This window comes from Rhinoderma darwinii, chromosome 10 (assembly GCF_050947455.1).
Source record: "Rhinoderma darwinii isolate aRhiDar2 chromosome 10, aRhiDar2.hap1, whole genome shotgun sequence".
Lineage (NCBI taxonomy): Eukaryota > Metazoa > Chordata > Amphibia > Anura > Rhinodermatidae > Rhinoderma > Rhinoderma darwinii.
Genome location: NC_134696.1, coordinates 27,977,721 through 27,988,799, shown reverse-complemented (window position 1 = coordinate 27,988,799; position 11,079 = coordinate 27,977,721). Strand labels below are relative to the sequence as shown.

General features: G+C 43.1%; 1 protein-coding gene across 1 annotated transcript; it reads right to left on the bottom strand.

Moving 5' to 3' along the window:
* Nucleotides 1–1,719: 1,719 nt before the first annotated feature.
* B3GALT6 (beta-1,3-galactosyltransferase 6) lies at nt 1,720–7,109 on the bottom strand. The gene has a single exon (XM_075839630.1). The coding sequence runs from the start codon at nt 6,877–6,879 to the stop codon at nt 5,860–5,862; it is 1,020 nt and encodes a 339-aa protein (XP_075695745.1). The 5' UTR covers nt 6,880–7,109; the 3' UTR covers nt 1,720–5,859.
* Nucleotides 7,110–11,079: the final 3,970 nt, after the last annotated feature.

The window sequence follows — 11,079 nt, the reverse complement described above, 5'->3', positions numbered from 1 at the left end:
ATTTATACATGAGGTAATAGAATAAGATATAAAAAAAATAATTTGTTTCCTATGGGCAACGATAATTTTTTTGACTAGTGTTGACAAATCACCGATCATTCTTATAGCAGGTCTGCTTGAATTATTGGGGCATCACGCCTACTATTGAAGCAATATTATGTGTGTCCACTAGATGCCGCCAGAGTCTAATATACAAAAAATAATTCCCAGTAAAATGCAATTATAAATGGTATATACGAGATAATATAATGTAAAGTAAATAAACTGGTATTGTTACATTTTCTGTATGAGCTTCATTATGCTACGTCAAAAGTATAGGATAGGAAGAAATGTTTGATTAATTAGGCTCCTTGGACAAACCTACCTCATGTCGCTTACTCCTCCGAAAACATTCTATTAGATTGGAATGCTAAATAGTTTCATTATGACTTTCTTATTCCGTACTGTCATGTGTACACCACCTCTGTATTGTATCACGTGGTTTTGTTTTCCTATTTATTTTTTTCTCTACTGTTTTGTAAAATTCATTTACATAGATATATACGAAATCAGATGTTCTTCCTTGAGGATAAAGGGAGAATATTTACAAGAAATCTTCTGTGTCTATTGAGAAGCATACACTAGGCCTTCTCGATGAATTAGAATAATCACCAAAAAGTTAATTTATTTCAGTAATTCAATAAAAAAAGTGACACTCATATTCTATATTCATTACACACAGAGGGATCTATTGCCAGCATTGTTTTCTTTTAATGTTGATTATGGTAACCGTTAATGAAAACCCAAAATGTAGTGTCTCAGAAAAGAATATTATATAAGCCCAATTTCAAAAATGATTTTTCATACCAAAATGTTGTCCTACCGAAAAGTACGTCCAGTATCTGCCCTCAATACTTGGCCGGGGCTCCTTTTGCATAAATTACTGCATCAATGCGGCGTGGCATGGAGGCGATCAGCCTGTGGCACTGATGAGGTGTTATGGAAGCCCAGGTTGCTTTGATATCGGCCTTCAGCTCGTCTGCATTGTTGGGTCCGGTGTCTCATCTTCCTCTTGAGAATATCCTGTAGATTTTCTATGGGGTTTAGGTCAGGCGAGTTTGCTGGCCAATCAAGAACAATAAAAACACTTTTGAACTAAAATAATTTATTTTTGCATCGTCACTTTCCAAGAGCCGCAATTTTTTTTATTGTTCCGTCAATGTAGTTGAGGGCTTGTTTTTTGCGGGACGAGACGTAGTTTTGAAAAGGTACGTGGGACTTAACTTTTATTATGAATTTTTTGGGGGACAGTGGAAAAAAATTAGTAATTTTGCCATTGTTTTTTCCAGATTTTGTTTATATGGTGTTCAACTTGCGGTTTAAATTACATGTTAACATTGGTTGGGGCATTACAGTTGCGGTGATACTATATATGTGTAGTTTTATTTCTTTTTTTACACTTTTACTAAATATAACCATTTTCAAGGCAGCCTAGCCTAAGGCCCCTTAGTGACCGCCGTGAAAAGGCGTATTGGTGGTCACTAAAGGGGTTAAGAACGGACTATTCAGTTGCTGCGGTATATACACAAACAAGACTCTCCTCCCTTTCATTACAGCTTCACAGCCATTGCCTGCAGCCAGTCACATGACATCATGGGAGGTGTGGCTTATCTTAGACTTATGTATTTACAAGGTGCAGAATGGTGGGGGACAGTAGTAGTGAACGAGGCTCAATAAAAGTTGTGGCATTTTTTTTATTGTAAACATAAACCAATGTACAACATACACGGGATAATAAATGGCAACTTAAACACTATTTGAGGTACGGTACTTATAGCTGCTCAAAATAAACGAGGTAATCCAAACAGAGCACACAGCCAATTAATACGACTGCTAAACATAAATCTGTTAAAAATAATAGAAAATGCATTTTGTTTATTAAAAAAAAATAATGGATACTATTAACATTATAACATGCACCAAGGAGTCATCTAGAGAATGGATGTCATAAAGTAGTAGTATCCAAGCGATGGCTCTCCAGCTAATTCAAAACTACAACTCCCAGCACACCCTGACTACCTGTGGTTGTTCGGGAACGCTGGGACTGTTTCACAACAGATGGAAAGCCACAGGTTGCAGACCACTGTCATACATTTGATGCTACAGCGGATCAATACATTTCACTGCCTACAAGAACTAGTGGCTCCTATTGAGATCCATGAGAGGCTGGGGTTCTCCCGTTGGAAACGCACCACAATTTGGCCAAAACTGCGCAACATCTAGATCGGCACGGTCTGCAAATTGACTGCAGGTAAAAACACGGTCCTTGTTAATGACTGCACGGTAAAGTCCCATTTAGCTGCATAATCGCGTGGCCATTACAGGCTATGTACACCTTTGAAAACTTTTTTTTTTTTTTATAAAAATTTCAGTGTGATTGGTGCAACCTTGTAATTACTTTTTATTAAAAAAATATTTTTACTCTAAGTTACAGCTGCTTTGTATCCTGTATACTAAGAAGCTGTATCTAGTGCTGAAACCTGTATCCATCAGGTCAGCAGCACTGGCGGGATCAGTGTCAGTGGGTCCTGTGTCTCAGGTTGAGCTGCTATCAATCACAAGTTTGTAAGGCTAAGTTCACACTACTGTTACGATCAGTTTACCCGTCTTCCGTCAGTGGAAGAGAGGATCGATACATTAAATGGAAAGCAACGGTTCTGTTAGAATTACCATCGATTTCAATGGTCATGCTTTTGTATCAGTTGCTTTTCGTTTGTTTTCATTCGCTAGGTTTCCGTTTTTCTGAACTAAAACAAAAGTGCCGGTCTGCAGAACTTTTGTTTCCGATCAAAAAACCTGATACAAACTGACTGCAACAGATACAAAAATAATTACCATTGAAATAGATGGTAAGTCTAACAGAACCGTTACTTTCCGGTAAATGTATCGATCCTCTCTTCCTTTGACAGAAGAGAGGTAAACAGATAGTAACGCCAGTGTGAAAGAAGCCAAACTTAGATGTGATCGATTACAAGTGGATCCGCTGTCACCGAACCGGTCAGTGCGGCTGACCTGACGGATACAGGTTTCAGCTCGAGATACATCTGCTCTGTATACAGGATACAAAGCAGCTGTAACTCAAAGCAATTAAAAAATTCTCAAAAAAGTTGTTCATAGCCTTTAACAATGAAAATGCAAATCGCCCCTATCTACGTATCAGCACGGTTACAGGCAAATCACGGGCGTACCTCAGCAGTGGTGCATCCGCCATGTGAGAACCCAACCGATTTTTTTTCAAACCCCTTTTTAGGGGTTATGTTAAACAATGAGGTTTACAGGTCAGACTGCAACATCAAGGGTCTGTAAGTTGCAATGTACAAAGATTAGGCATAGGTAGAAGTTAGTCCAGTGATCAGTTGGCCAACAGCTATCCCCTCCGGTCACCTTGACGGATTTTATTTTTAATACAGGAGAGAAGTGGCTGCGAAGAACATTAGCGCCACTTATCTCATGGCATTAGACTGGTAAAAATCCTGTCTGCCAGGCCCTTAGACAAAATGCAATTCGGAGCACTAGCTTAACATAATGAAGAGCTCGTTCACACTAGCAGAGGGCATAACCTTCATGGACATCTTTTAAAAAAACAAAACAAAAAAAAAAAAACAATTATGTACACACACACACACACACGACAAAGTAAAAGTGGAGCTGTTGCTCATATTAAAGCCATTTCAGTCAAAACCAGAAATCCTGGTCTGCGTGTTGGATATGGGCAATTCCAGTTTTCTTTGCAAAAACAATATTTTCAGAGATTTATCAAAACTGGCGCAAAAGTAAAGCAGCAGAGTTGCAACCAATCAAGTTGCCGCATTCTTTTTCCAGAGGGCCCCCAAAAAGCACAATAGCTGGAATCTTATTTTTTGCTATCAACTCCTTGTTGTGTACTAGATGCATGCGACGGTCTTCCATTGGAATGCTTTTAAACCCATCTGCACACAGGCTACGATCGCACAGCAAGAGAATCGCAGCAAGTAACATCGCCATGGAGCCCAGGTCATTCACATTATTAAATAGCTTAAGCAAAAACGCAAAAAAATAAAATTCATTATGAATTAATGGAAAACAGAATTACAGTGAACATAAACCTGTCACGTTGCTTTCTAGAGAACATGGTGCCTCACAGAGGGACCGTACCGCAGAATAGAGCGCCGCTGTAAGGGTCTGATTATAGAAGAATGTTTCTGTATGTAAAAGCAGAGACAAGGTGAGAATGACTGATGAACCAGGTGATTGTCAAATTATGGAGATCATGGAGTAAACCTGCTCTGTGCGTCCCCCTGAACCAGTAGGAATAGGTCAGATTTTCTGATTAAGTGACTTTGATCATTTGCGCAACACACTACATTTATACCTAGTGTGAACGAGCCCTTACAGTGCCCGCTGTACGAGAACAATTTAGAAGCTCAAATCCAGTGGGTTTCTTTGTCCGAAACTCTTCACTGAATCAAAAACAGTCGAGACACCGCTAACAAGCCTTGCACACATTTTAGTGCTTTATTTATAGTTTGCATTATAGCACTTGGTAAATGTAAAGCCTGGCTGATATTTGCACATCTGCCTTTTCCCATCACTTGAAATCAGACATTGACCAGATATCCAAAGTGCATGGTGCAGAGTGGAAAAAAAATCATAATTTCAAGTTTTGAACTTTATAGGGGTCCCCTGGATGAAGTCCTCTAAATACTTAATTTACTTGAAAAAATACAGTTAAGCACGCCTACAGACAACTTACTGTAAACTCTGTATTCCCTGGTCCCTCCTTAATATTTAAACGCTCAACGGCCATATTAGGCTTCGTTCACATCTGCATCAGGGCTCCATTCCGATGGCGCTATCCGCCGGAACGAAGCCCTGAACGGAAACCATAGGTTCCCGTTTCCATTGATTTTAATGGGTACTGATCCGGTGCCAATGGTTTCCGTTTGTCTCGACTGTGCAAGGGTTTCGTCATTTTGACGGAATCAGTGGCGTAGTCGAATACGCTATTGATTCCATCAAAACGACGGAACTCTTGCACAAAGGAAAGCTATGGTTTCCGTTTGTGTCAGTCAGGGCTCCGTTCCGGCGGAAAGCTCAGACGTAACGGAGCCCTGACGCAGATGTGGACGAAGCCTTATTCATGCCTGGAACACCACCACGAGGACTTGAAGGTTTGCAACCCGTAACCTTTTTGCAGCATCTTCTTCCTTACGTTGCAGTCCATTAATGAAGTGGTCAGGAAAAAAAAACACGATCTGTAAAGGTGTCCACAGACCTACAGTAAAGATTACCCCCCCTCGCCAAAATCACGTAAAACAGACACATCTCTGGGAATTAATAAACTATTGACAGTCTCTTTAAACCAGACAACCCCACTGTCCTAACGTGTATGGGGGCAGCCCATCAGTCCCCCAAATGCAGATGTCGGGGAGAAGAGGATCAGAAATATTGGACTTACATGTCATCCAGTAGCCAAGCACTACCATAAGTGCCAGACAGAATATTTTTTTTTTTTCTATTAAAATAAACATGCAGGCCTGGCCTTTCCAAGCATGCATGTTTACCGAAGAGCATAGCCACCCTTTAGGCAATGTATCCATATTAACCAGGCTGTCTCAAATTATTTAGCTGCACCGGTATAACCTCATCGTCAGCTCAGACCCCTTTATTGTGCGTTCATAAGATCCTAGTCTTCCAGAAAGCCGCATCCGATCATTATTTAAAGGGGAAATCCACTCCATTCAGATTCTTCTAAAAGTAAAAGTTGGGAGACCCTCTATTTCTGGAAAACCCCTGTAAATGTTCTGAGGTCCCTACATAATGGGTTAGCAGCGGGGTTATTCATGGGATGCCATCCTTCCGCTGGCAGCACTGGGACGGGGGCACCCCCCAGTCATAGATATAGGATAATCTCAGCTTGATCTCCTCTTTACATAGTTTTCCATCTTTGGCCAGGGTCTGGTGCTTCTCCAGCATGTCCTCAATGCTCTGCTTATGAGTGATTATATACTTATTATTACAGCCTCTAGACTTGTATTCGGTATCAAACCGAGGGTCGTGGACCCTCCTGACCTCCAGAGGTGCCAACCAGGTCCCCAGAGACACGTCCTCGCTCTGCCAGTGTGCCAGGTAGTCTTTGGTGAGGCTCAGGTAATGCACCAGGTCCCAGGACAGTACATAGCCTCCCCCCAGGGCATAGGGCAAGTAATAATCACACAGCACCCAGGAGCCCTCCCTCCACTTCCCCGCGGATTTTACCCGGCCTCGGCCTGAGAAGAAGCCCCAGTAATACCGCCGGGGCTCCTGCGCCTTCAGCTCGTCCAACACAATGTCCAGCCGGGCGAAGGTATCATCATCGGCCTTCAGCACGAACTTATAGTCAACATGGCGGTCTAGCCATACGTACATGAGCAGCAACTTGGCAGTCAGGTTCTCGTACGAGTCCCGGAGGTCGGGTAGGAGCAGCAGGTCGCCGTGTCTCCGCTGCTCCATCTCCAGAGTAACCGCTTCTTCTTCACCTAACCCCGAAGTCCCGATTACAAAGCGGCACCACAGCGCCCCCCCGCGGGCGGAAGCCGCAGACAGCCAGGTGCTGCGAATGATGCTACGCCGCTCCGTGTACTTAGGCCCGCTGGCTATTAGGACAGCCAGGAATGTTGAGACGCTCTTCTCCGGTAGCGGGGGCTGGGCGCCATGGTGGCGGAAAGGAGGCCCCTGCTGGTGAGGGAGACCCCGGGGCGCCTGAGGTTTCAGGTTTTCGGATGTACATTTGGCCAGGTAAAGCAGTATTATGGCGAAAAAGGACAGAGCGGCTAAACCTAGCGCCGTCTTATGGCGACACAGCAGCCGCAGTAGGTTCATGGCTGTACTCTCTCAAACAGCCGCCATCTTCTTGTCCGGTAACCCTTCTGCTCACTGCCTCAACCGTTCGGTATATCCCGAGTCCGCCGCTGGTGAGTGGGCGGGATTTCACCAGTACATTACCTGCAAAATCTACAGGTGACTATACACTGACCGCGTCTCTCAGCTGAATCAGCCGGACATCGCTGCGTGGAAGCGGCTTATGTAGCCTTCACTCGTCAACCACATCCGGGTTGTGACTCCGTTGTATCATGGGAATTATAGTTCCACGTCTGTATTAACCCTTTGAAGACAGCTCATTTTCGTTTTTCTATTTGCATTTTTACCTTCCCGCCTTCCAAAGGCCGTAACTCTTACATTTTTCGGTGGGAACGAGTTGTAGTTTTTAATGTCACAATTCAATGTACCATATAATGTACTGAGAAACGGAAAAAAATATTTGTGAGGTAAAATGGGGAAAAAAAACTGATTCCCCCACTGTTTTTTTTAATTAAAATTTGACAGCGTTCACGATGAGATAAACACGACATGTTCACTTTATCCTGCAGGTCAATACGATTATGGCGATACAAAATTTATATATATTTTTTTATATTTTACTACTTTTACAAAGAAGAAAATATTTGTTAAAAAAAATTAGTTTTATGTCGCCAAATTCTGAGAACCATAACTTTTTTATTTTTCTGTGTGACAGCCTGTTTTTTGTGGCGCCATCTGCAGTTTTTATTGATACCGTTTTGGGGTACACAAGACTTTTGAATCAATTTTTATTCAATTTTTGGGGGCCTGAGGTGACCAAAAAAAAAGCAATTCAGGCGTTTTATTTTTTTACAGCGTTCACCGTGCAGGTTAACCCCTTCAGGACACAGCCTGTTTTGGCCTTGTGGACACAGCCTATTTTTTCAAATCTGACATGTGTCACTTTATGTGGTAATAACTCCGGAATGCTTTTACCTATCCAAGCGATTCTGAGATTGTTTTCTCGTGACATATTGTACTTTATGTTAGTGAAAAAATTTGGTCGATAAATTCAAGGAGGTCTTGTGGTACCTAAACAGCCGAAACCCCCCCAAAGTGACCCCATTTTGGAAACGACACCCCTCAAGGCATTTTTCTAGGGGTATAGTTAGAATTTTGACCCCACAGTTTTTTTGCAGAATTTAGTGGAATTAGTCTGTGAAGATGAAAATCACCTATTTTTCTGTGGAAACATAGAATTTTTTCATTTTTACAAGGAATAAAGGAGAAAAAGCACCCCAAAATTTGTAAAGCAATTTCTCCCGATTACGGCAATACCCCATATGTGGTCGTAAACTGATGTTTGGACCCACAGCAGGGCTCAGAAGGGAGGGAGCGCCTTTTGGATTTTGGAGCGCAGATTTTGCTGGATTGGTTTTCAGTGCCGTGTCGGGTTTGCAACGCCCCGGAGGGACCAAAACAGTGGAAACCCGCCAAAAGTGACCCCATTTTGGAATCTACACCCCTCAAGGAATTTTTCTAGTGGTATAGTGAGCATTTTGGCCCCTCAGGATCTTTTTTAGAGCTAAGGTGACCAAAAAACAGCGATTTTTGGCGCTTTAAATTCTTTATTTATTACAGCGTTCACCGTGCGCAATAAATTACGTTTTAATTTATTCTGCCGGTCGGTACGATTACGCCGATACCATATGTGTATAGTTTTTTTTAAGTTTTGCAGCGTTTGCACAATAAAATGAAGTTTCTATAAAATTATTTATTTTCTGGGACACGCTATTCTGAGCCGTAACTTTTTTATTTTTTCATCAAAAAAGCTGTGGGAGGTCTTGTTTTTTGCGGGACGGGTTGTAGTTTTTATTGGTACAATTTTGGGGTAAATGCGACTTTTTGATCACTTTTTATTCTATATCTTATGAGGGGTGGTGACCAAAAAATAGTGATGCTGACAGTTTTCCGTTTATTTTGTTTGCGGCGTTCACCGTGCGGAAAAATTAACATTATAGTTTCATAGATTGGGTCGTTACGAACGCGGCGATACCAAATATGTGTACTTTTTTTAACGTTTTCATTTTTTCCCTATAATAAATGACTTATTATAGGAAAACAAAACCTTTTTATTTTTACACTTTTATAAAACATTTTTATTAACTTTTTTTTACTTTTTACACTTTATATTTTTGTTTATGAACTTTTCTTTTACTTTTTACACTTTCTTTTTTTGACCTGCAGCTCTGATCGCTGCTAGAATACATTACACTACCTAGGTCACTCTGAGGGTATGTTCACACGGCCTATTTACGGACGTAATTCGGGCGTTTTGGCCCCGAATTACGTCTGAAAATAGCGCCTCAATAGCGCTGACAAACATCTGCCCATTGAAAGCAATGGGCAGACGTTTGTCTGTTCACACGAGGCGTATATTTACGCGCCGCTGTCAAATGACGGCGCGTAACTAGACGCCCGCGTCAAAGAAGTGACCTGTCACTTCTTTGGCCGTAATTGGAGCCGCTATTCATTGACTCCAATGAATAGCAGCGCTAATTACGGCCGTAATTGACGCGGCGTTCAAGCGCCTGCACATGCCGGTACGGCTGAAATTACGGGGATGTTTTCAGGCTGAAACATCCCCGTAATTTCAGCCGTTACGGACCCCCGCCGTGTGAACATACCCTGACAGTTGGTCTACGAGGATCAGCAGAGGCTGATCCTCATAGGCTGACATACATGGCAGACCTGGGGGCCGTTGTCTGGCCCCCGGGTGCCATCACAAGCATCAGAAGCCCCCACGATTGCATGGGGGCTGCTGATGCGCTACAAACCCGCTACATGCGGAGATCGCAATCGAGCCCCGCATGTAACGGGTTAATTGCCGAAATCAGCGGCGATGAGCCGCTGATCGGCAACACTGGAGAGTGTCAGCTGTCGGGGACAGCTGATCTCCAAGTTCCCGATGCACACTGTCACCGACAGTGTGCATCGGGAACGGCACAGTGACTTTCTGTCACTCTGACAGGAAGCCTATCAGGACCAGCCGAAGGTTGGTCCTGATGGGCTTCTGTCCATGGCAGACCCGGAAGCCATTGTTTGGCTTCCGTTTGCCATACTAACTATCGGCAGACCCCGCGATTTCGGACGGGGGTCTGCCGATATGTTAGAAACCCCTAAAATTCGGCGATTGCACCCGATCGCCGAATTTAAGGGGTTAATGCGCCGAAATCAGCGGCAAAGGACCGCTGACTGGCAAGAGGGGAGTGTCAGCTATCGGCGACAGCTGACCTCCTGGTTCCCGGTGCACACTGTCGCCGACAGTGTGCACCGGGATTAACTCAGTAACTGTACGTCCTCGTGCGGGAAGTAACCTCCCGCAACGACGGACAGTTACGTCCTGGTGCGGGTAGGGGTTAAATAATGTTATATTAGAAAAGTTTGGCCTTTTACGGACGCGACTATACCAGTTATGTTAATTTGTATATTTTTTTTTAAATTCCGTTAACGTAGAATTAGGAAACGTTTTTTTTCACCTAATATATTTTTGTACATTAAAAAAAACTTTATTCAACTGTTTAAAAAAAAATAAAAAAATTATTAGTCCCCCTGGGGGACTTGGACTACCAATTGTTGGATCGCTTGCACAATATACTGTATTGTGTTTTTCACCGGCTACCACCTCTGGTAGGGCTTAATAGGAGCTCAAAGATGGCAGACCAGGGGGTCTTCATTAGGCCCCCGGGCTGCTATGACAACCATCGGCACCCCGCAATCGCATCGCAGTGAGCAGATTGGCTGTGAGAGGGATTCAGTCCCCTCTTTCTCATGGCGTAAATGTCGCGGTACAATTTTTTTTTATTATAGGGAATGAACATATGTTCTGCCTTGGAATGGGATGGTAGGAGTAGTGGGTTCTGAACATCCATCTGCAGATACATTCTCAGGGCCCTTTGTTGCTGGATATATAAAATACAGATATGCATTAGAGGGCTATCCTTTGCACATAAAGTAGCAAAATGCTATATGGGATTAACATTTCGATGCCCATATTGTAAGTGTTTTTGTGGGCTACAAAGTTTTCGGGACCACCACTGATCAGCAGAATGAAGGGGCACCCCTGGCACAACAATTCCCTCTTTCATGCATTTGTGCCAGGTAGAGCAGCTGAGCCCCATTCTCTTGAAAGTGTCGAGCTGCAGCATTCACATCGATGTGTCGGGTCCTGCAGTGAGCGAG